Source organism: Amblyomma americanum, chromosome 2, assembly GCF_052857255.1.
Source record: "Amblyomma americanum isolate KBUSLIRL-KWMA chromosome 2, ASM5285725v1, whole genome shotgun sequence".
NCBI classification, from domain to species: domain Eukaryota; kingdom Metazoa; phylum Arthropoda; class Arachnida; order Ixodida; family Ixodidae; genus Amblyomma; species Amblyomma americanum.
This window is the reverse complement of record NC_135498.1, coordinates 213,977,705-214,000,488: the sequence shown is the minus strand read 5'-3', so window position 1 is coordinate 214,000,488 and position 22,784 is coordinate 213,977,705. Positions and strand designations below refer to the sequence as shown.

The 22,784-nt window shown below is 49.1% G+C and overlaps 1 protein-coding gene across 8 annotated transcripts in view; it reads left to right on the top strand.

The window, feature by feature from the left end:
• Nucleotides 1–1,537: 1,537 nt before the first annotated feature.
• The window catches only part of LOC144119452 (uncharacterized), an 816,664-nt gene continuing 795,417 nt past the window's right edge, over nucleotides 1,538–22,784 (top strand). For all 8 annotated transcript variants that reach the window (XR_013312371.1, XM_077652055.1, XM_077652062.1 and 5 more), the window contains exon 1: nucleotides 1,538–1,657. Coding sequence is in view for 7 of the 8 variants with exons in the window: in XM_077652055.1 (XP_077508181.1) it covers nucleotides 1,583–1,657 (75 nt within the window). In the remaining variant the exon portion in view is untranslated. The remainder of the gene's footprint in view (nucleotides 1,658–22,784) is intronic.

Here is a 22,784-nt window from a genome sequence, read left to right as displayed (position 1 = left end):
TATCCTGCGTGTTTAGCTTTTTAAGAGAAACAGGTTTCCTGAACAAACCCTAAATTTTTACCCACTTATTCGCTTCATTCTTCTACAACTCAGCCACCTTCTCATTCCTGAGAAGAAGCCCGAGGTTTTGTTTTACTGGCTGGAGTTGAGTTGAGGTGTTGAATGCTACTGGTGGGATTAGCCTTGCTTATTCTGCCGGCATCTGCTCCACCGTATTACTGGTTGGAAGGTTGAACATTCTTGCACAGCCAAGGATGCCTGCTGAGACCACCCGACCTTCTTCAAAGCTTTAAATATTAGCCGCTACTAAAATTTCTTTCTTCCTTCCTCATTAATAATACAAAACAATGTTTTACGCCCCCTACACGACCGATAATCATTATTTCTAAAAAATTCTGCAGAAAACAATTTTACTTGCATTGAGTTTGGCGCATGTTGGCCTGAGTTGCCTGTGCACCATAAAACCACGACGACACAGCACAAACAAACTAACCAAGCGCCAGCTGGACGTTGGAGAGAAAGCAAGGAGTTACGACAAACCACAAACAAAAATGCGCGACATTTCTTGCCAAAGACAAGCTAGCCAATACAGCACATCTGAACAGAGGAAAAAAAATGCTGTTCAAATTGATCATGGCGCGCTGAAAAACAGCGGGAAAAATTCATAATCAAACGACGTTGGTGGTTCGTTTCGCAGCTTCATGGTTCACTTGGCAGCACATTTTGTTGGGTGCTCAGAACAGCCTTCACACTGCGGTGATCTTCTTGGGTGAAACCGTAGACATTTGACACGACAGTGGTGTTCTAGCCGGTCCAAGCTTTCTTTATCGTTGCAGCTGAGTGTTTGCGTGTAAAGCTCCGAAGCAGCGCCTTGTCTGTTGGCAATTGCCAGAGTCTCGCAATCTTGTAATTTGCATCGTGTGCTGCTACCCGTATGCTGCGGGCACGAAGAGCGGACTAGAATATCTTGCAGGCCCTCTCGACGGTCTTCGATGACCTGCTCTTCGTACATTCGTAGCGTCAGGTCGAGGAATCTGGTTTGGTTGCCCTCAGGCAGTTGGCAAAACCACTCGCAGCAGCTTCTTGAGCTTTCGTGGATGAGGTAGTCGTTCAGAAGGTCACAATTCCGGGATTGGCTTGCAAAGTTCTTTGCATTTTACTGTCGGAAAACGCGAGAGGGAAATTTGGACTCGGAGACTATTCTTTTACTTTCTGCCGGGGCATAGACGGAACGAACAATAGCAGACATGGTTGCTGAGAGGCTAAATCCGCCTTGCCTCCACCACAGGGGAAATCGCTCTGAGATGACATTCAGAGCTTGCGTCGTTCCTATATCACTCGAAAGCTCGTCCAACGCTCTCGGCAGTGCGTCGTTGTTAAAACGCGCTTTTTGCGCCTCCACACATTCGAAACCATAGTGCGAATATCAAGATGGGTCCGTATTGCTTGGCACATTCTGCAGCGGCGGCGCTTTTCAACCGAGAGTATCGAGGCAAGGCCAGAGTATCGCGGTGCCACCGAAATAGCAACGGCGGGCGCGGCGCCAGGCGGCCACTGAGCGGGGGCCCAGGAACGGCGACGGATGGCGATCGTAAGCCGCTGCTGCTTCGTCTGCAGCGTACGCGACGGAACGCTGCTCATCGGGATCACCTGCATCGTGAGTCTTGCTTTTACATCGACTGAGGGTCCATCCATGCATAACCGGGGATGGGGAGCAGCGTAAGGAGCCCGCCATTTGCAGCAGTTCGGAAGAACACACAGTTTTGCACCAAGTGGAAAGCGATATTCGCAAAAGCTCATTCAGGCTGCCCAAATAGGCAGTTGCCGATGGTTTCAGTTGCTTTCATTTACTGCGTGATGGCATGCCCTGAACATGTTACGGTGCGCTTGGCTGCATTGCCGTTGTGCTTTACAGTAGTAAAGGGGCTAGTCAAGGTGCATCGCACGCAGCTTTTTCTCCCGCCCTCCTGAGAACATGGCGTCTGTCAAACTTCAGCGAATGTGGGGCGATAGTAAACTGACATTAAAGTTTTCTTGTCCTAAATTTTCAGCCCCGGCTCGTTTTTGCTGTCTTACCCGCACGGTGCTCTTACTCTTCGAACGCCAGATGTACGCATGGCTATGCCGGCCGGCAAATTATGTTTCAGATAGTCGTCAGCACACATTCTTCTCATGCTCGTTGCCTGTCCGACAAACATGCCTTCTTACGGTGCCTTGGATGATGGCTAGTGAAATCTAAGTATTGCTGCCGGTCTTCAGGCTTCCTGTAGAGTGTGGTTTTAAGCGAGATAATTGGCTTGCGTTTTAGAGTAGCGAAAAGTAAATTTAATGCTTGAGTGGAAGGAATTAAGCTGCAAGGCGGACGCTTTCAGGATCTTTGACACGTGTTCCCCGATCACAAAAATGTCACGAAGTAGAACGATCTTGCCGGTTAGTTGGTTGATTGCAGAAAAAAAAGGTTAGTACTTCGCGAATGAGACACGACAGGAGAACAGGAACAAAAACGACAACACAGGCGCAGACTTCCAACTGTTTTTTCGAGACCCAAAGGCAAACGCTATATAAGGCATGAACCTAGGCGCATAACCATCACTGTCATTCAGTCAAGGCCTGATGGAAGTCTAGATAACATGGATAAAATTTTTACCTTGCAGAAGGGCCGATAAACCACGCTGAACCCAGTCAGCATGTCGCCAGACACTCCATGTCAAGAAAATGATTAAAAAGAAATAAGGAACCTAACTATGAACCTGAGTAAAGAGGGTGACAAATACGCGAAGTGACAATGCATTGGACCCAACAGACAACAAGGGTAAAAAACTGTGCAAACGCGATAAAATCATGGTGTGACATATGGAAAAACCGGCATAAGAGCATGGAAACAACAAAGAACACGTGTAAAGGTGAAAATTAAAACAAGCTAAAAGAGTGGAATGAGGTATGGAAAAACAAGCATGACATGTAATCGAACAAAGAACAAGTGTAAAGCATAAAACAAGATAAATGTACATTTCCAGCTTTTAGGTGCATACATCTTAGGAATCAAATTATGACAGAAGTGAAACAATCGTAGGTGGCCTTCTAAAAACGTGATTTCGCTCAATGATTTATGCAGCTTAACAGGAAAGATATCGACATTAATAATTTGCAAATAAAGCCCATAAGGTATGTTTTCAGTCTAGTGTTACTGCTCTCGCATATATATTGAATTTTATCATTGTTAATGTTAAACTTCTTGACGCAATGAAGAAGTCAAGATTAATGATCATGCACAAAGGCGGCGACAGAAATGATGCTGAGAATTACAGGCCAATATCCGTAATAAATTTTTCAGATGGTCTAGAAAAAAATATTTTTCAGACCAATAGAATTTTTTTATGAGATGGAGCCTTTTTCTGATGCCAAATCTAGATTCAGAAAAGGCAGTCGACTGGCAATGCCTTGCTAACACTTAAAAAACCGTCTTGGGCAATGTAGAAAATAGAGCGTTCCCTGTGGGTCTACTTATTGACTTTTCCAAGGCATTTGATTCACTCAGTCATGGTAGTCTCTTCTTCTTCTTGGGAAGGGGTCTGGCCCCGGCCTACTCCGTGTATGGCTGGGGGGGGGGGGGGACTCTTTGGCAGACTGAAAACTTCTTTAGCGCTCGTGTTGTTCGTTTCTTCTGTCCTGTCTACTCTGCGCTATAGTCTCTTGCTTGATCATGCACCAACAAACTCAAAAAGCCACGCTTTTGAACTACATTTATAGTACAACGGGCCCTTTCATCAACGCACGCCACAGTCCTTGTGCTACGGTCGCAGCCATAGCGCATGCCATTTGTCGTGCGCGCTCGTTGTAGCGCTCGTGTTGTTCGTTTCTTCTGTGTCCTGTCTACTCTGCGCTATAATCTCTTGCTTGATCATGCACCAACAAGCCCAAAAAGCCATGCTTTTGAACTAAATTTCTAGTACAACGGGCCCTTTCATAGACGCATGCCACAGTCTTTGTGCTGCAGTCGCAGCCTTAGCGCATGCCATTTGTCGTGCGCGCTCGTTGTAGCGCTCGTGTTGTTCGTTTCTTCTCTGTCCTGTCTACTCTGCGCTATAGTCTCTTGCTTGATCTTGCAGAAGTTATGTCTTCACAGAATTCGAGGAACACCACTTAACCTCATCCGATTGTATCTTCGCGAATGAATTCGGCGCGTACACGTTGAAAGCACGCAGTCCTCTTTTCTACCCATTAAAACCGGAGTGGTACAGGGCAGTATTTAAGACCGTTTCTGTTTAATGTTTATATGACTGACAATGTAACGATTGATTCGAAGGCTAAATTTATTATTTACGGGGATGGTAGCAGCATTCCCCTACCTGGTCTAGGTGAAAATAATCTCGTAACACGGTATAATGACCTGCTCGAACACTTGGTTTCCTGGTCACTGTGTAACCGTTCAAGACTAGTCTGACAAAAGCGACAGTTCTTTGTTCTTATTAGAGGAACAAAACAGTAAACCTACAAGGTGTTATTCAGTGCGAAGGTGAAAAAACTGCAGTTCTAAAGAGCAATAGAATTTTTGGAGCGACGTTTTCCGAAACATTAACATGGGATTCACACATAGACAGCATCTGCTCGAAGCTTTACAATCCAACTGGTGCTTATCACTCTGCCGGTCAGTTCTTCCACATCATCATCAGCCTGATTCTGCCCACTGCAGGAAAAAGGCCTCTCCCATGTCTCTCCAATTAACCCTGTCCATTGCCAGCTGCGGCCACCGCATCCCCGCGAACTTCTTAATCTCATCCGCCCACCTATAACTTTCTGCCTTCTCCTCCTATGCCTACCTTCCGTTGAAACCACTCCGTTTCCCTTAAGGACCATCGGTTATCTTGCCTTCGCATTACATGACCTGCCCAAGCCCATTTCTTCCTCTTGATTTCGACTAGGAAATCATTTAACCGCGCTTGTTCTCTCACCCACTTTGCCCGCTTCCGGTCTCTTAACGTTACACCTATCATTTTCCTTTCCTTAGCTCGCTGCGCTGTCCTTCAGCTGAACCCTCTTCTTTATCCTCCACGTTTCTACCACATAGACGAATGCCGTTAGATACAGCTGTAATATACTTTTGTTATCAGGGATATTGGTAAACTGCCATTCATGACCTGAGAGAACCTGCCAAATGCGTGAACCCCCATTCTTATTCTTCTAGTTATTTCCCTCTCGTGATTCGGATCTGCGGTCACTACCTGCCCTAGGTAGATGTACTCATTTACAACTTCCAGCCCTCCTAGCCCCAATTTTGAACTGCTGTTTCCTTACCAAACCAAAGTTATGCTGTTTAGCATAACTTTGGTTTTCTTCATGTTAAATTTAACACCTACCGGCCTTCTCTGCCTGCGCAACTCACTGATCATACTTTGCAGTTCATCTCCTGAGTGACTAAGCACGGCAGTGTCATAGCGAATGACAGTTTACTAACGTATTCTCCATTCACTCTTATCCCCTAACTGTTCCCTATTCAGGCCTCGTAATACCTCCTGTAAACAGGCGGTGAATACCATTGGCGAGATCGTGTCTCCTTGCCTGACACCCTTCTGTATTAGAATTTTATTACTAACTCTAAGGAGGACTATGTTAACTATGCAGCCAGTGAAGTTTAGGTCTCTTGCAGGCCTACTAGGCTCTTTATATTCTTCGCACTAGTGGTTCTCACCGCCAGAGACGGTTGCTTGATTCGACTAACCGAAGGCTTTCTTCGCACCAGGGGTGCCCCATGAGAGACAGTATTGCGACGAATCAGGATGCAGGTATTAAGGGAGTACGACTTGACTGTTTCATATACAAAAATTTACATTACAAACAAGTTGATGCGCAAGAGGCAATTTAAACTGCAAAAAGGTTAAACAACAAAAAGGTGGAGCCGGTGGAACAAAAGGTGCAGTCGCGCACAGCGGAAGCCCCCGCCGAAGAAAGGTGTTGGCTAACACTAAGGGAGGCATAGTCGAAGATGCATTACATCTGACCGTAGCCGAGAACCATTTCCCAGGGCTCTGGGCCCTGGTTTTAAAGACCCAAAGGCCTGGAACATATTCGGTAGCGTCCAATCACGTCAAACTATTAACATGATTGGTTAAACAAGTGTATGGCCGGCCCTCTAATTTCCGCAAGGTATATAACCCTCTCCCTGAAGTATACAACACAAAAATGGACATCAAACTCACTTCCAAAAAAGAAAAACCAATTTTCTCAGAAGTCGCCAGAACCCTGCGCCGCCTGGCAGCCTTTCCAGCATTACCAAAACACTATCCCGCAGAGAAAAAAAGCAAAAACAAACACACATTCGTGCCCGCACGTGCAATCGGTTTCGTCGAAGCTCATCAACCCTGGCGCCGTCTCGCAATTAGAGCTGTCATCGGGCTCCGGCGGGATGCTTCGGCTGTGCGCGACTGCCCGCTCGGTCCCGAGTTTCCCAGGGGGATTAGTGTTCTTGTGAGCATATGCAGGAATACCAAGACGGCTTAGCTTGCTCCAGGCCTACCGGCTAGCTGACGCCTGATCGATGCCCGATCGGTGGGGTTATCTCAAATCTGGCCGTCACTGCCCATTCCTCAGTTTTATTGCCCCTCCTTGACGAGACTACCATTTTTCAAAATCTTCCAAACAGGACGTTCCCCGCAAGGTCGCGTCGCGTCTGGTGTCTGCCAATCTGAGAGGGGACGTCCGGCGCGAACCAGCCCCGGACGGCGAGAACAAAGCGCGCAGCCGCCGCTTTCAGGGGTGCTAAGACGGGCGCTTCTTTTCTGCGCGTCCCGCCGCCGGAGTGGCGGAAGGGGGGGTTCAAAGAGAGGCTGCAGCCTCTTTCAAGGCCTGTGATGACAAAAATTACCTGTCCGAAATGATATTAGTCTTTCTAGCTGTTAATGTGAACAGAACATAAACTGGATGTCACAGTTGTTGTTCAGTCGATGAAACCGAAATCGAAACAGCTTCAAGAAGAAATTCAGTAAAAATTATTTAGTGGTCATACACAAATACCACAGAGTGCCACATGTATACGAATGTCTAACGCATCGTTTGAAAGGAGAAAACACGCAAGCAAAAATTTGGGGTCTATGGGCTCCGTGCGCTGGTATGGTGGCGCCAGCAGCGACCACATCGCCAGCGCCGCCTCGTGGCACTCGCCGCGTTAACCGGACGCTCAGTCACGGCCGGTCTCTCGAAGGGAGAGCGCGCGCGCCCCCCTCGAGACTGGCGTGGTGGCCCTGCGCCTTCCTCCATGCCCAATGCGTTAGCGCCAGCCCGGCCGCATAGCAGACGCGCACTGACCGCGATGCCATTCTAAGTCAACGCCTTCTTCTCTGCGGATTTCAACGCATTGAAAGCCTTGACGCCACTACTGCTGCATTTCGTTTTTGGGCTGATCATCGATTCCGAGCAACCATGATTGTGTTGCAGTCCCGACGGCAATGCAATATCTGGCAGCGCAGTTGAGCTTATTGAGATTAATTAAGTACCTTTACAGTTTGAGAAACAAGGCTCTGACCCAAATAATGAAATCAGCTATGTAATTTACATCCACTGTGACATCGACTATGTGAATGGTCGGCTAGAAATGCGAAAAACGCAAACTTACTACACATAAATATCAGATGATAGTGCTCTACATCCTGCACGATTGACCCTGCTTTACTTTATATATTTCCCTCAGAGGAGCATAGCTCTAAGCATACAAAAAGACGATGGGTTTCTTGGTAAGTATCTTCCACAGTTAGAGCAGTTTCATTTCAGGAATTTCATGAAGGCACCAATTACATGAATTGTTTTGGTCGTATTTCTCTTTTGGTAAATACTTAACTATAGAAAGGCCGCCGCGGTGGCTCCGCGGTTATGGTGCTCAGCTGCTGACCCAAATGACTCGTGTTCGATCCTGGTTGCGGCGGTCGCATTTCGGTGAAGGCAAAATTCTAGAGGCCCGCGTACTGCGCGATGTCAGTGCACGTTAAAGAACTCCAAGAAGTTGCAATTTTCTAGAACCTCCTACTATGGCGCCCCTTATAGTTTTCGTTGCATTGGGACGATAAACCTAATTAAAATCAAAAGATTAATTCCCGAAATTAAGGGTTTAGTGATGTTGTGAAATCCAAGAAATATATAGAGAAATTTGAACCACTCTCTATTTTTCTTTTTATTCGTCTAAAACAGGATTTGAAATCTCATAAATGCAACAAATAAAGATACAAAATTTTAAACCACTGAAGGAAATAAAATGATGCAAATAAATACACAAAAGCTTAGGTGAAACAATGTGAAAAACGACATAAGCACCCTCAAAAGTACGACGTCGCTCCCACTGCATACACACACGCACGAAAAAAAAACTAGAAACAAAATTGACACGCTGAACCACAGGTGAGCATAACAAACGAAGACTTAAACTTCAGATGCTAGCTCCAAGAACTTCACCGTAGGCCATTTCCTGTGACTGACTGAACGCATTCCTTCACTCTACATAAAGACATAAAGCAGCTCCTACCAATGATGTCACGTTCGAAACACCCCAGTCAATGTAAACCATTTCCCAGTTCACTCCCATGAATTTAATTCCACAGTGCACTCATTTCCAGCATACCCTCTGTGCATGAACGAGCATGCACGATGTCCAAGAAAAGCGTTTAAATATATTCGGTACTTTGACTGCAGTGTTTTTATAGCTGTTATGACATTGAGTAAACACAGCGGTAAGTAGAGCACCCATAATTATCCAAATTTGTTCTCGCCTTCGGACGAAACACCTCACCGCTCGCCTCGCTCACTGCAAACTGAACCAGAGAGCTGCGTTGGCTGCGTCCGCCTTTCGCCACCGCTGTTAACCAGGTGGCGCCACTCGCGCGCGCCAAACTGCAGCGCACGGAGCCCATAGTCCTTTATGATAATGTTAGCGTTTTTCCAAGCTTATGGTACGCTCGATTTCATAAGGCATTGTGTATACAGGGAGGTTTTTCTAGCACAATATTCGCTACGATTTTCAAGATATCCGCTGTTACTTTTTTTTTTATTCGAGAAGTGTGCCATGAGGCATAAGTTGAAAAAGGAAAGGGGGGAAGGAATGCACGGGATTGAAAGTTAAAAGAAGGAGTGAAGAACCGTTGCGCTGAGGTAGTCACAGAGGTTGTTAATGAAACGGTTGTCCATTGTCCACTTCACGAAGTCACTTTCGCGGTTCCACCGCAGGCCCACCTCCCTGAGGAGCCGTTTTCTGATAGCAGCCGTCGCTGGGCACGTCCACAACAAGTGCCGCACATCACATATGTCCGGTGCAGCGCTACAGTGAGGGCACCTGTCAAGTAGTGGCAGATCTTTGGCACGCCACCGATGACGGACAGATGGTGTCAGAGCCGCCCCTGCCCGAATCCGGCACACGGATACCTCCTCCTGCCGAGTAAGACTACGGGGGAGAGGATGCGAACACGGAGGAATTAGAGCGCGTGTTCGCTGGCGCAGAACTTCGGAATCAGAAACGTGGGACAGGAACGGATCTGGGGGAAGAGGGGAAGGTGGCGGATCGTCTAATGTATGAAGATGAGTCATAGCATCCGCTTGAATGTTATGTGGATCCTGTGCATGGCCGCGAATCCAGTGTATGCGCCCAGGACGTGGATACTTTGCGCAGAGCACATGAATAGATTGTGAAATCTGGAACGTTCGTCGAACAGCCTTAAGCTGTTTAAGGGCGGCGCGGGAGTCGGTGTAAATGTGAACTGTATTGAATGTTGGAACGAGCGGAAGGGAAGCAATGGCATTGTAAATGGCTTGAAGTTCCAATGCCAGGGGAGTGCACGTATCCGCAGTATACGTCGCGCGAGAGTTGAGATGCGGATGAGATGGACTATACACAGCAGTAACTCCCCTCTCTGCAGAATGAGATGCATCCGCGTATAATATGCACCCTTCAGGCAGATACGCTGCTGATACCGACGGGGAAACAGTGGGGCGATTGTCAGTGAGCTGGCAATAGGAGCACGGTGGAAGTGTCTTTAAACGATGAAGTTTGAGACTGTTTTCGAGCTCTATTTGCCACCCGTTGGTCGATGATTTCACTGAGTGTATTATGTTGGGCGAACTCCTGTAGCACAGGTATGGGTGTTAAACGAGGCAGATATGTTATGACGCGCATAGCCTCACGATTGATAGCTTCAAGGGAGTCCCACTGTCTGCGGGTGAGACGTTGAAATTGAGCCTGATATACTATCCGTGGCTGAAGGATAGAGCGCACAAGCTGGCGGGCCGTATGAGCACGTGCGCCACCAGAGCGCATAGCTATGCGACTAATCAGACCTAGAGTAGCGTGAGCCGATTTACGGGTGGCTGTCAGCCACGGGTGCCAGTCCCAGATGTATGGAGGAGAAGACCAAGAATACGAACAGTTTCTACCTGAGGAATCAGAGAATTATTTGCCGTAAAATTTAAAGGAGGAGCTTTCCGTAAGGCGGCTTTATTTCCAATTCGAATGAAACATGATTTAGTAGAAGAGAGTGTTAGACCCAGAGGTGGGAGGCGAGATGTCAATACATCCAGCGCGTGTTGAAGGACCGACTGATGAATAGACGCATCTGGATGACAGCACCACAAGGTGATATCATCGGCATATGCAAGCACGCAGATAGAAGGGGTGGTCTCTAGGGCTCGAACAAGAGGAATTAAAGCCACATTAAATAATGTGGGGGCGAGAACGGAGCCCTGCGGCACTCCTCTATTGGAAGTGAAATTACCAAAGGGCTTTCCGTGGACACGCACGCTGAAGGTTCGATTTGCTAAAAAGGCGTGAATGGAGAGGAGGAACCGGTGAGGGAGACCAAGAGTTTGAAGGGAGGCAAGAATGGCAGAGTGAAGGATGTTATCATATGCCTTTGTTATGTCTGTAGCGATTACGGTTCGTACAAGGTCACTCTGTGGAGAGTGGTCAAGCACGTCAGCAGCTAAAGTAGCAAGGCCGTCCTCCGTTCCAATTTGTGGGCGGAAACCAATTTGGGAATCTGGGTAACAATCATGGGATTCCAGCCACCATGATAAGCGTGCGGCTAGAAAGTTTTCATAAAGCTTGCAGATGGTAGGGGTAAGGGAAATTGGACGAAGAGCCGAGAGAGATACTGGAGGCTGACCTGACTTGGGTATTGGAACCACAATAGAATGCTTCCAGTCTCCCGGCATGACGTCAGAAAGCCACACTTCGTTAAAAGTATCAAGTAGGATTTCCAAAGCCCTCCCTTCCAAGTTACGGAATAAGGAGTTAGGTATGCCGTCGTACCCGGGAGTAGTAGTAGTTTTTACACGGTCAATGGAGGCCAGCAGCTCTGCCATGGTGAGGTCAGAAGTAATTCCATCGGGGGGCTCTGTTACCGATAAGTCAGGTGGAGACGTAGCGGTGCAGTCATGGTTTGGAAAAAATTGACGGGCCGTTTGTTGTGCAAATGTGTCCTCATCCACATTGAGCGCGAGGCGAATGCTCTCTGTGTAATCTGCAACCTGAGAAGGGCGCTCCATGGCGTGAAACACTCTCCAAAGATGTCGATTGCCCTGCGTAAAGGACAGGCGGGCACACCATGCAGCCCAGCGTTGGCTGCCTAGCCGCTTTGCATAGCGCCGCGCCCGTGCGGTAGTGCGGTGAAGAGTAGGAAGAGCCGAAGGATCATCGGGGTGACGAGTAGCGTAAAGATCCGCCTGGCGACGAAGAGCCCACAGTTTCAAGAGATGTATGTCCGGGTTTGGGTCGTCTTCATTTACAGTAGTGGTAATAGTGTGAGTAGCGAGAACAGCAGATAGAGTAGATAATGCTGAAGAGGGGTTGAATGTAGATAAATGATTGTCTGCGCGTACAGAGTCCCATGATGTTATTCGTACAGTGCGGCGTATTTTCCGTAGACGCGTAGGCGTGAGGGAGATAAAAATAGGGCTGTGATCGCTACCCCAAGTATCAGAATCAACAGCCCAACGAGGGTTACCGGGGCCTAACCACCAAGTCAAATCAGGTGAATACGGGCCACCTCGTGGGCGGGTAGAAGTATTCGGGTGGTTTAAAAGTTGAAAGGCATGATCCGAAAAGCGCCCTTGGATGTGTGAACCCCTTGAGGAATCCGATGGGTAACCCCACGCAGTGTGTGCGCCGTTGAAGTCACCACCAACTAGAATAGGGACACCCGAGTTGGTAGAACGTAGAAAACGAACCCATCCCAAATTGGGAGATGCGGAGCCAGGACGACTATAAAAAGAAACTAGAATAAGGGGTGTGCGTGCAGGTTTTACGAGAAGGGCGACAACCTCTTGACGTGTGTTGCACCCCCGTGAAAGGTCGAGTGGTGTGTGCGGAACTGAACTGTGAACTGTGAACAAGTAAATTTAAGGATACTGGCTACAGCGCCTCTGAGGATTATTCCCCAAACACCCGTTTTGCACGCAAACGCCTTTATGATTATGGAAAAAGCCAAGGACAAACTTTCAAATTGCGCTATGACAGATTGGTATCCGGAAATATGTCATATGTATTTGACCACGCCACTAATAACGTAATTGAACTCAAACCCTAGCAACTACCTCAAAAGAAGCACGCAGTAAAACAGTCTCGCCGTTCCCAATTATCTTTTTTATTTACTAATATCTGCAGTGTGATCCCAAAACGCGATGCCTTGTGTAACCTGATCGAATCATGTTCTGCTAATGTAGTTTTATTAACCGAAACTTGGCTTACCTCTGCTATTAACGACACTGAGATATTACCCTCTCTTCCCAATTTTGATATATTCCGAACCGATCGTAACGACCAGAGGGGTGGGGGGGGTCCTCATTGCCACTGATCGCAACTTACGTTGTTTACGTCTAAACATTTCAAGCCCATTAGAAATGATCTGGCTCTGCTGTGATACATGTTACCCACGTGTTTTGATTGGAATCTGCTATCGCCCTCCGAACCATGATTCCTCTTTTAATTTTTTGCTGCATGACGCCCTGAACAGACTAACAACCCTCTATTCTAATACACCTTTCTTATTGTTCGGCGATTTCAACTTCCCATCTATCACTTGGTCCGATCTTGCTTCTACGCTTTCAAATACTAACCCTCCAAGTGAGTTCGTCCACACTTGCCTTACCTTCGGCTTAGATCAAATAATTGACCGTCCAACCAGAATATGGAACTTCGGGAGACCATACAAGGCGGGAGCTGACCCATTGTGGCAGAGGAGCTTGAAATAAAGTGACTTGTGGTCAGGTGGAACAGATCGGAAGATGTCAGTCAAAAGAATCTGCAAGTTTCTTTCTACCTTGAGCGTAGGGTCCCGCTTCAGCGGCAAGTACGTACTGTCGTCCTACAGAAGGCCAGTCATTTTCTCAACGTAGTCGTTGCTGTCCAAGATGACGGTAGCGTTGCCTTTGTCAGCGGGAAGTATAATAATGTCCGTGTTTTTACGCAGGGTTTTGATGGCATCACGCTCCTCGGAAAGAATGGGGGTCGGAGGATGTCGTGGAAGCATGGCAAGTATGCTGATTACACGAGTTCGGGCCTCATCTCGGCGGTTGTTATCTACTTGACCTATAGCGCGTTCGACAGCACAGACGGTTTTTCTTGCGTCCGGCGCAGGTCTTGTGTTAAAGTTCAACCCGAGCTTAAGTACGGCGAGTTCTGCTCGAGTAGGCCTGTGAGAAGACAGGTTGTGGACTGTCGAAGTGGACGGGCCTGGCGCAAACGTTTTTTCGCGTGGCAGCAGCCTTGATAACTTCTTTTGGTGGGAAAACTCTCGTTGGCGGGACTGGAAGCTCACCTTGTTGTTAGCATGTAACTGGATGCTGGCGAAGTCGTCCGGACACTGGTGCTCGAGGCGGCGACGAGCAAAGAAGACTTCGTTCTGCAGGTGCCTGATAGAAGCTTTACAATCTAGGATCCTGGCTTGAAGCAGTTGCCGTTCCGCTCTTGATACCACGCTGTGGCCAAAAGCCGTGTCAACAGGTCGCAGCAGACGGAGGGATCTCGGAATGAGGCTCCTATCCTTGCATATGAGGTTAAAATTCAGATGGGCTTTGAAAGCAGAGAGTCGCATGGATAGCGAAACGTACTGGCGCACTTGAGTGATGAAAGGTTGGCCGTACGACCGTCGTAGCGTAATGAAATCTAAAGTCTGACGAAAACTCGTCTGGTCGGGTAGAAGATTCAGGTATGAAGAAAAAGGAACGCCGACCAAAAGGTTGTTGTTTAAAACGAAGACGTTTCGGCTTCCATACGGAAGCCTTGATCACTGGGCGGAAAGCCCAAAGCACAAAGCTTAAGTGCGTCGCAGTAATCGCCCCAAGCATCTTGCGTACGTAGGCGGGAGATTGCCTGCGTTGTGGTTAAGGGTTTTGTCTGTTGTTTGGATTATCAGGGATTCAAGATATCGACGTGACAGCCAATTCTTTTCTCTTGCGATGACTGATGCTTCTTCCCAGGCTATATTGTGCGTCGGGGCTTCCACGTGTTCCGTCGGGCTACTTACACTAGGTTTTTGCGCCACTCGTTGGAAAGGGCTCGACTTTCATACGTGACTCTTTCGATTTTATTGAAAAAGTATCTGATGTCACGGTGGAGGACGACGAGGTCACGGTGTCCTTCGATGTGAAATCGCTGTTCACCAGCGTACCCGTGGATCTGGCTGTGGAGGTGTGCCGCTCAGCGCTGTAGAATGACGACGGATTGTGTGAAAGAACCCCTATCGAAGCATCGGATTTTATGAAGCTGTTGCAGTTCTGCCTTGAGAACACTTATTTTGTTTACCGGGGTACAGTCTATAGACAAGTTCATGGCACTGCTATGGGCGCATCTATATCGGTGACAACCGCAAACCTTACCATGGAAGCAATAGAAGCTCGCGCACTGGCTACCTTCGAACCGCGCCCAAAGGGTTTTGTGCTTTACGTCGACGATTGTTTCTGTATTATTAAAAAGAATGCGTTAGGTACTTTCACAGATCACATCAATAGCATGGAAGATTCCATTCAATTCACTATGGAGGAGGAGGCTGCACGCCATCTTCCTTTTCTGGACGTTTTGGTGGAACGCCGTGGAAACCGCCTTTCTTTCAAAGTTTATAGAAAAGAAACCCACACAGGCCGGAATCTTCATTTTAATTCTGTCCACCCGGTTTGCCAAAAACGCTCCGTCGTGGCTTCCCTCGTCCGACGTGCCAAAAACATCTGCCCAAGGCCAGAAGATCGGGCTGCTGACCTACGCCAAGTGCGCCGGGAATTGAGTGAATGCGGCTACCCCAAGCACTTTGTGGATTCGGTTCTTCAACGGTCTTCACGCCCATCAGAACCAGTTGGTCCTCCTTGCCGAGCCCGAGCCGCTATCCCATATGTGCCGGGCGTGAGCGAGTCTTTGGCTCGCGTTCTGCGCACTTACGGTGTGCACGTCGCTCACGTTCCTGCGTGCAAGCTGAGGCATGAGCTGGTGGCCGCCAAAGACAAGATAAAGAAAGAGAAGTTGCTGGCGTCATCTATAAGATTCCCTGCGCAGACTGCGACTACTGCTATATCCGCGAGAGCGGGAATTTCGAAAGGCGATTGAGGGACCACAAGAACAACGTCAGGAACAAAAAGATTGCATCTAATGCACTTGCGGAACACGTGGAAGCCGCGACGCACAATATAGCCTGGGAAGAAGCTTCAGTCATCGCAAGTGAAAAGAATTGGCTGTCACGTCGATATCTGGAATCCCTGATAATCCAAACAACAGACAAAACCCTTAACCACAACGCAGGCAATCTCCCGCCTACGTACGCAAGATGCTTGGGGCGATTACTGCGACGCACTTAAGCTTTGTGCAGTGATCAAGGCTTCCGTATGGAAGCCGAAACGTCTTCGTTTTAAACAACAACCTTTTGGTCGGCGTTCCTTTTTCTTCGTTTATCTATTGGTTGGGGAAATGCAGCAACGGCGGCCGTCTTTTCTGGGTTGGGGTTAACGCCATGAGCGCTCACGATGTGGCCAAGAAGCTTGACGCCCTAAATGCTAACTGGCACTTTTCAGGCTTGAGAGACAGGCCCGGGGAATGAATTGCCTCGAAAACAGTGCGCAGACGCTTAAAGTGCTCTCCGAACGTGTCACAGAAAGTCACGACGTTGTCGAGGTACACAAGGCAGGACTGCCACTTCAGGTCAGAGAGCACGGTGTCCATCACGCGCTGAAACGTTGCAGGGGCTGAACACAAGCCGAAAAGAATCAGCTTAAATTCGTACAATCCGTCAGAAGTAACAAAGGCGGTCTTTTCTCGGTAAAGTTCGTCGACCTCGATTTTCCAATAACTGCTACGCAAACTAAGTGCGAAAAGTAGGTGGCATGGTGGAGGCGGTCTAAGGAGTCATCGATGCGCGTCAGCGGATAGACATCCTTTTTGGTAACGTTGTTGAGACGTCTGTAATCTATGCAGAACCGTAGGCTTCCGTCTTTCTTTGCGACGAGAACAACAGGTGAGTCCAAGGGGCTCTTCGATGGCTGATGACGTCGTCGTGGAGCATTTCGGTAACTTGGCAGCGGATAGCATCACGTTCTTTTGATGGAACCCGAAAAGGAGGCTGAAATAGCGGTCTTTGGTCACTATCGATGATAATGCTATGCTTAGTTTTTGGCGTCTGGCGAACCTTGGAAGTTGACGCAAAACAGTCGCGGAAAGAGTCAATAAGACTTTCCACGCGGCGTTTCTGATTGGTCAGAAGATCCGGGTTCACGTCGGTCTTAATGGCTGTTGCCGTGCCCTCTCTCTTTGTTCCTAGGTCCGTTGTGGATAAGGCACATTGGCCGGCATGCTCGCCAATTTCTTCATAATGGGCAATCACTGTTTTTTTCGTCAAGTGATGGGGCTGGTAACTAAACTTGGTCACTAAGAGCTCGGCACGATCGTGAACGAGGTCGACAAGAGCGCGAGAAACGCAAACTTGCCGACACAGTAGCAGCGATATGTTCGCTTCGACAATACCACGAGTACCGAAGCTGATGTCACATTGCGCCGTCATAAACTTGTGGTCGTCAAAGACGCATAGTGCTCCTATGCGCGGTTCGGGATCAGTATCAACTGCTCGCTGTGTCGAAAATGATACCAACTGCTCCTAGAACCGTGCCGAGAATCAGTTCTTTGGAGCACTCTCGTAGCACGGCACAGGAGCCAATGAAAGTGGCCCCGCGGATCTGTATGCAGCAGGTGCAGACTCCTATCGGCGTTACCACATGGCAACCAGCTGTGCGCATCTGCGGCCCAGACCAAGGTGTTAGAACCTTTAGGAGGGTCGTGGCTAGCTGGCTGCTCATAACAGAATAGTCGACACCGGTATCCACCAGTGCTGCCACACCACAGCTGTCGGCGGCAACTAGAATTTCGGCGGCAGAAACCATTCCTTTACAACTAGTCGGTGAAGGCTTCGGTGACGTCACCGTTGAGGTCGTCGATGTGGGCATCGGCGGGGTCGCCGATGAGATCGTCTTTGAGGTCAGCGGATGACATCTTCGGCGTTCGTGTCGTCGCATCAAATCGTCGGATAGAGGCTGTTCACTCAGTGCGGCTGTCCTACCCCGGGAGGACGCTGTCTTCAGTTTTCCCGGCGGGGGGACGCGCCTCTAAATTGGCCAGAGGATGATGCGTGACTGGGCGAAGGACCCTGTCTTGGAGACGGCGACCTAGACTCACGTCGACGAGGCGCGGAGGGCAGCACATGATCGGCCAGGTATTGTACAATGTCCCGCGATCTCTCACCATAGCGGGGTCGAGGTGCGCTCGGTGGAAATTCTCTTAAGCCCATCCGCCGGTATGTGCAGTTGCGGAGGACATTACCTGGCTCCCCGCAGTGGTAGCAGAGCGGCCGGCTGTTCGGTGTGCGCCACACATCCGCTTTTCGTAGAACAGGGCGCGAGTCACGCAGCTCGACGGGAGGAAGCTACTTTTGCATTGGTCCAGCAGCAGGACGGTATGCATACGGTGCCGACGCAGGTTTCCGTTGGGCTTCACTGTAGCTCATGATGTACGGCTCCAGCTGTGGTGTCCGTAGTTCTGCGCTGTAGCTGATGGTGTACGGCTCTGGTTATGGTGCCAGTAGTGGCTGGACCGCTCGCTGAATTTCGTCACAGACGGCATCGGCTACAGCTGCAACACATGCAGGTGGAACATCTAAGCTCCCGAAGCGCCTGGTCCCTGGCGACTGGCAGTGACACACAGTAGTTGGAGGCTGCAACACTTCCCTGACGACCGTACTGCGCACTGCGTTCCTGCAAGGAACGTTCCATAGCCGTGGCTTCTTTGGCGAAGTCAGCGACGGTTCTTGAAGAGTCGCGTATGAGGCCAGTGAAGAGCTGCTTCTTCACACCATGCATGAGGTGGCGCACCTTCGTAGCCTCAGGCATGGCAGGGTCAGCCCAATTGAAGAGACATGCCATATCTTCAATAAACATGGCGACGCTTTCCTTCGACTGCTATGACCTAGAGCGAAGGGCGATTTCGGCGTTTTATTTTCGTGCGTTTGTGCTGAAGGTGGCGACCAGTTCACGACAGAACGCTTCCCAGTTGTTAATGGATGCCTCATGGTTCTAGAACCACGTCTTTGCCGAGTCTTGGAACGCTAAATACACGTTTCGCAGCTTTCAGTCTTCGTCCCACTGGTTAAAAGTTGCCATACGGGCAAAGCTGGCCAACCAGTGCTCGACATCCTCGAACCGATCGCCGTGGAAGGATGGCGGCGAGCGAGGTGTGAGGACTGCAACCGGCGGGGCAGTGCCAGAAGGCTGACCTGTCTGACTGCCATTTTTGGTACCGACGTCGTCAGTGGCTGACACTCAGGCTCGAGGCCTAGCAGGCGGCGGCTCGCTTTGTGGGCGCGTGTTGTTTCTATGCTTTGCAGATGAGCGTCAGAATTGTCCTCGGGGACAAGGGACGGGGGCGTTCATGGGAGGAATTTCAGAACCTCCGCCAAAATTTCGTCGACAAACGTAGCACGACTCAAAAGGGACATTTTTAATCGAATTGCCAAGTGTCCCAGCAGCGCGCACTGGAGCAGAAGCGTCGTCTTCCTCGCTCCTTCATCAGCCAAGTCATGCCGCTCGGCCGCATGGCGGCCCTCGCAGAATGTGAGTAGTACAGGGGGTACAGGGTGATATTGGATCAGGGTGTACAGGGTGATATGGGATGGGCGTCGTTCGAGAGCAGAGAAGCTAGCAGTAAGATAGCATTTGAGGAGCGATTGAGAAAAATGAGGGAAAAGCAGTGGCCTAGGAAAGTTTTCAGATACCTGTGCATAAGGAATGTTGACACGAAATGAAGCAGGCGCACTAGAAAATTGACAAGCAAATATCCGGACGGCGGAAGGGGGTTAAATCAGCAATTATCGGTTAAGAAAAAGGTTAAGAAACAGAGAGAGCTTGTGGAAAACAGGGATGCTGACGAAGTCGGCACTGGGATCATGCACAATTTTTAAGCAGGGAATTGCGAAAGAAAATATCTATTTTTATTGTAGGAGAAGCTCTTTGTTGTTTGAGGCCAGGACGGGAGTTTTGCGGACTAGGATATATAGAGTCAGGTACCACGAGCTAGACGCGTTGTGCGTTGAGTGCGGAGAGGAGGAGGAAACAGCTGAACTCTTGATACCTTTCTGTAAAGGGCTTCACCCTACAGTAGAAAGCAGCGGGACTTATTTATCCAAAGTATTGGGGTTTAAGGACAGTGAAGGGAAAGTAGATTTTAAGCGGGTAGAAGTAACGAACCGAAGGTTATCTGATTGGTGGCTAAAATCAAGACAAGTGTAAAATTTAACAAGTCATGGCTAGATGGTGTGAACCACTGCCCGATTTAAACGATTCTGCTTTATCCATCCGTCCGTCCGTCCGTCCGTCCCTCCATCCATCCATCCATCCATCCATCCATCCATCCATCCATCCATCCATCCATCCATCCATCCATCCATCCATCCATCCATCCATCCATCCGTCCATCCGTCCATCCGTCCATCCGTCCCTCCGTCCATCCGTCCGTCCATCCATCCATCCGTCCATCCATCCATCCATCCATCCATCCATCCATCCATCCATCCATCCATCCATCCATCCATCCATCCATCCATCCATCCATCCATCCATCCATCCATCCATCCATCCATCCATCCATCCATATCCATACAGTGTGGTAATATGCATAAACAATTTTCATTTCGAAACGTTACATTGGAGCACAAAGTTTCTATGAGACTGATATCGCGTTGGAGCAGAGACTGAAATCCAGGGTTCGACGGAAACCCGTCTGGTCGCGTATGTTCATGGCGGAAAATCTTCAAGCGCCGACCAATCGTTAAAAAGATGACGTTTCGGCCACGGCTTAAGGGGGCCTTGTTCACAATGAAAGAAAGACAGGAGTGAAGGTAAATTATATAGGTTTCTGGATATGACGCAAGCAGCGGGAGTATATCGAGGGTAGATTGCCTCCGTTGCGATTAAGCGTGTTTGCCGTCGTCTGAATATAAAAAGATTCTAGGTAAAGCCTTGTCGTCTTGCTCTTTTCTTTACCGATTATCTTCGTGCCGTCCCAGTCGATGTCATGGCCCTCGGAGATAGCATGATCAGCCAGTGCGTTTGTTGCCACGCGCTTGTTCTTGACATCATTGCTGCAGTCGTTTCCGAAAATGACCTGTTTTACCGATATAGACATGCTCACAATCAGCGCAGGGAACCCTATACACGATGCCCTGGAACTGCTCCTTCTTTAACTTGTCTTTCACTGTAACCATCGCGTGACGCAGCTTCCGCGTGGGTACATGTGCGACGTCGACTTCGTACGACTGGAATATGCGGGATAAACTTTCACTTACTCCGGGGACGTAGGGTATCGGAATCCTTTTCTTCTTCTCTCGCTGGGGTTGCTGTGGCGGCGGGTGAGCTAGGAGATTCTCGGATTTTCGTATAACAGAACTGGGATAGTCTAAGCCATCAGGTCGCGGCGAACAGTGTCCAGATCTGCCGCTTTTTCTTCCTGCGTAGAGCAGAGGTTCTCCGATCGGCGGACAAGCGAGGCGACAACGTACCTCTTGTGACAGGTCGGATGTACGGAACTGATGTTGAGGTACATGCCAGTGTGCGTGTCCTTCCGGAATACACTGAATGATATTCCAGGGCCGTCGCGTTTCACCAGAACGTCCAAAAAAGGCAGATGGCCATCTACTTCCTCTTCCGTAGTAAACTGTATGGCCGGTTTCATGCTGTTCAGGTGCAAAAGGAATGTACTCACATCCGATTTCTTGATTATGCAGAAACAGTCGTCCACATAACGAAGAAAGATTTTCGGGTGCGGCGTGAAGCATGAAAGGGCGCGGGACTCCAGTGACTCCATTGTCAATTTCGCAGCGGTGACAGAAATTGATGCTCCCATAGCCGTACCATGGACCTGTTTATATATGTTCTCCTGGAACGTGAAATAGGTGTTTGACAAACAGAACTGAAGAAGTCTGCTGAGGTCTGGAACTTCACTGGGTGTTCTTTCCGGTAGGGTTGCATCCGCCTGGAGCGCATCTGTGCAAACCTTCACGGCCAGGTCAGTGGGCACGCTCGTAAACAATGACTTCACGTCGAATGACAACGAAATTTCATCGTCCTCTATAACCATGTTGCGAACCTTTTGAATGAAGTCGTGTGAGTTGTGCACGTGCGTTTCGCTTTTACCAACCAAAGGGGAGTAACACGATGCAAATAGTTCGACAGCTTGTGAAGCGGGGGGCGGGTGAAATCGACGATTGGGCGCATTGGGTTGCCATCTTTGTGGATCTTAGGCAGTCCATACAGAGCGGGAGCGGAACCATTGTAGCAGAGGAGGAAGTAGTAGAGGGACTTGTGTTGTGGCGGGACAAAGACAAAGGAGAAGACGTCAGCCAAAAGTTTCTGCAAATCCCTTTGCACCATTGAAGTGGGGTCCCGATTTAGTGGGTTCTCTCATCTTCCAGCATGCTCGTCATCTTGTTCACGTACTCTCGTTTGCCCAAGACGACCGTTGCGTTTCCCTTGTCCGCGGGCAGGATCACGATGTTCTCATTGCCGCGCAATCTTTTTAGTGCCTTTCTTTCTTCGGGCAAAAGAGGATTAAGTCCTTGATGCCGGTTCAGCTTGGACAGCACGCTGACGACACGGGTGCGTGCCTCGTCGCGACGGGACGGATCCACATTCTTGACCGCAGTTTCCACGGCGCATACCACCTTTTTTATGTCCGGCTCCGGTCCCAAATTGAAATTGAGACCGAGGCTCAACACTGAGAGTTCAGCGTCGTCCAGTGACGAAAGGTTGTGCACAGTGGTGGGGTTAGCAGTTCTGGAAATGTCCATGCGACGAGGCTTTAAAGCTTTCTCTCGTGCACGGCTTCGTCCCGACGTGAGCGGAGACCAGCATGGAAGTTGGCGTGCAGCTGCATGCTGGCAAAATCATCGGGGCACTTGTACTCGAGACCGGCGGCGTGCTAAGAAGGCTTCGTTTTTTAGTGAGCGGACCTGTTCTCTGCAGTCCATGATCCTAGCTTGTAGAAGAAGGTGTTCGGCTTTCGAAACAACGTGAACACCAAATCGGCTTGCAACGGGCATGTTCAGGCGTAAGGAGCGAAATGAAAAGGCGTAAGGAGAATCGCCTAGCTCACCCGCCGCCACAGCAACCCCAGCGAGAGAAGAAGAAAAGGATTCCGATACCCTACGTCCCCGGAGTAAGTGAAAGTTTATCCCGCATATTCCAGTCGTACGAAGTCGACGTCGCACATGTACCCACGCGAAAGCTGCGTCACG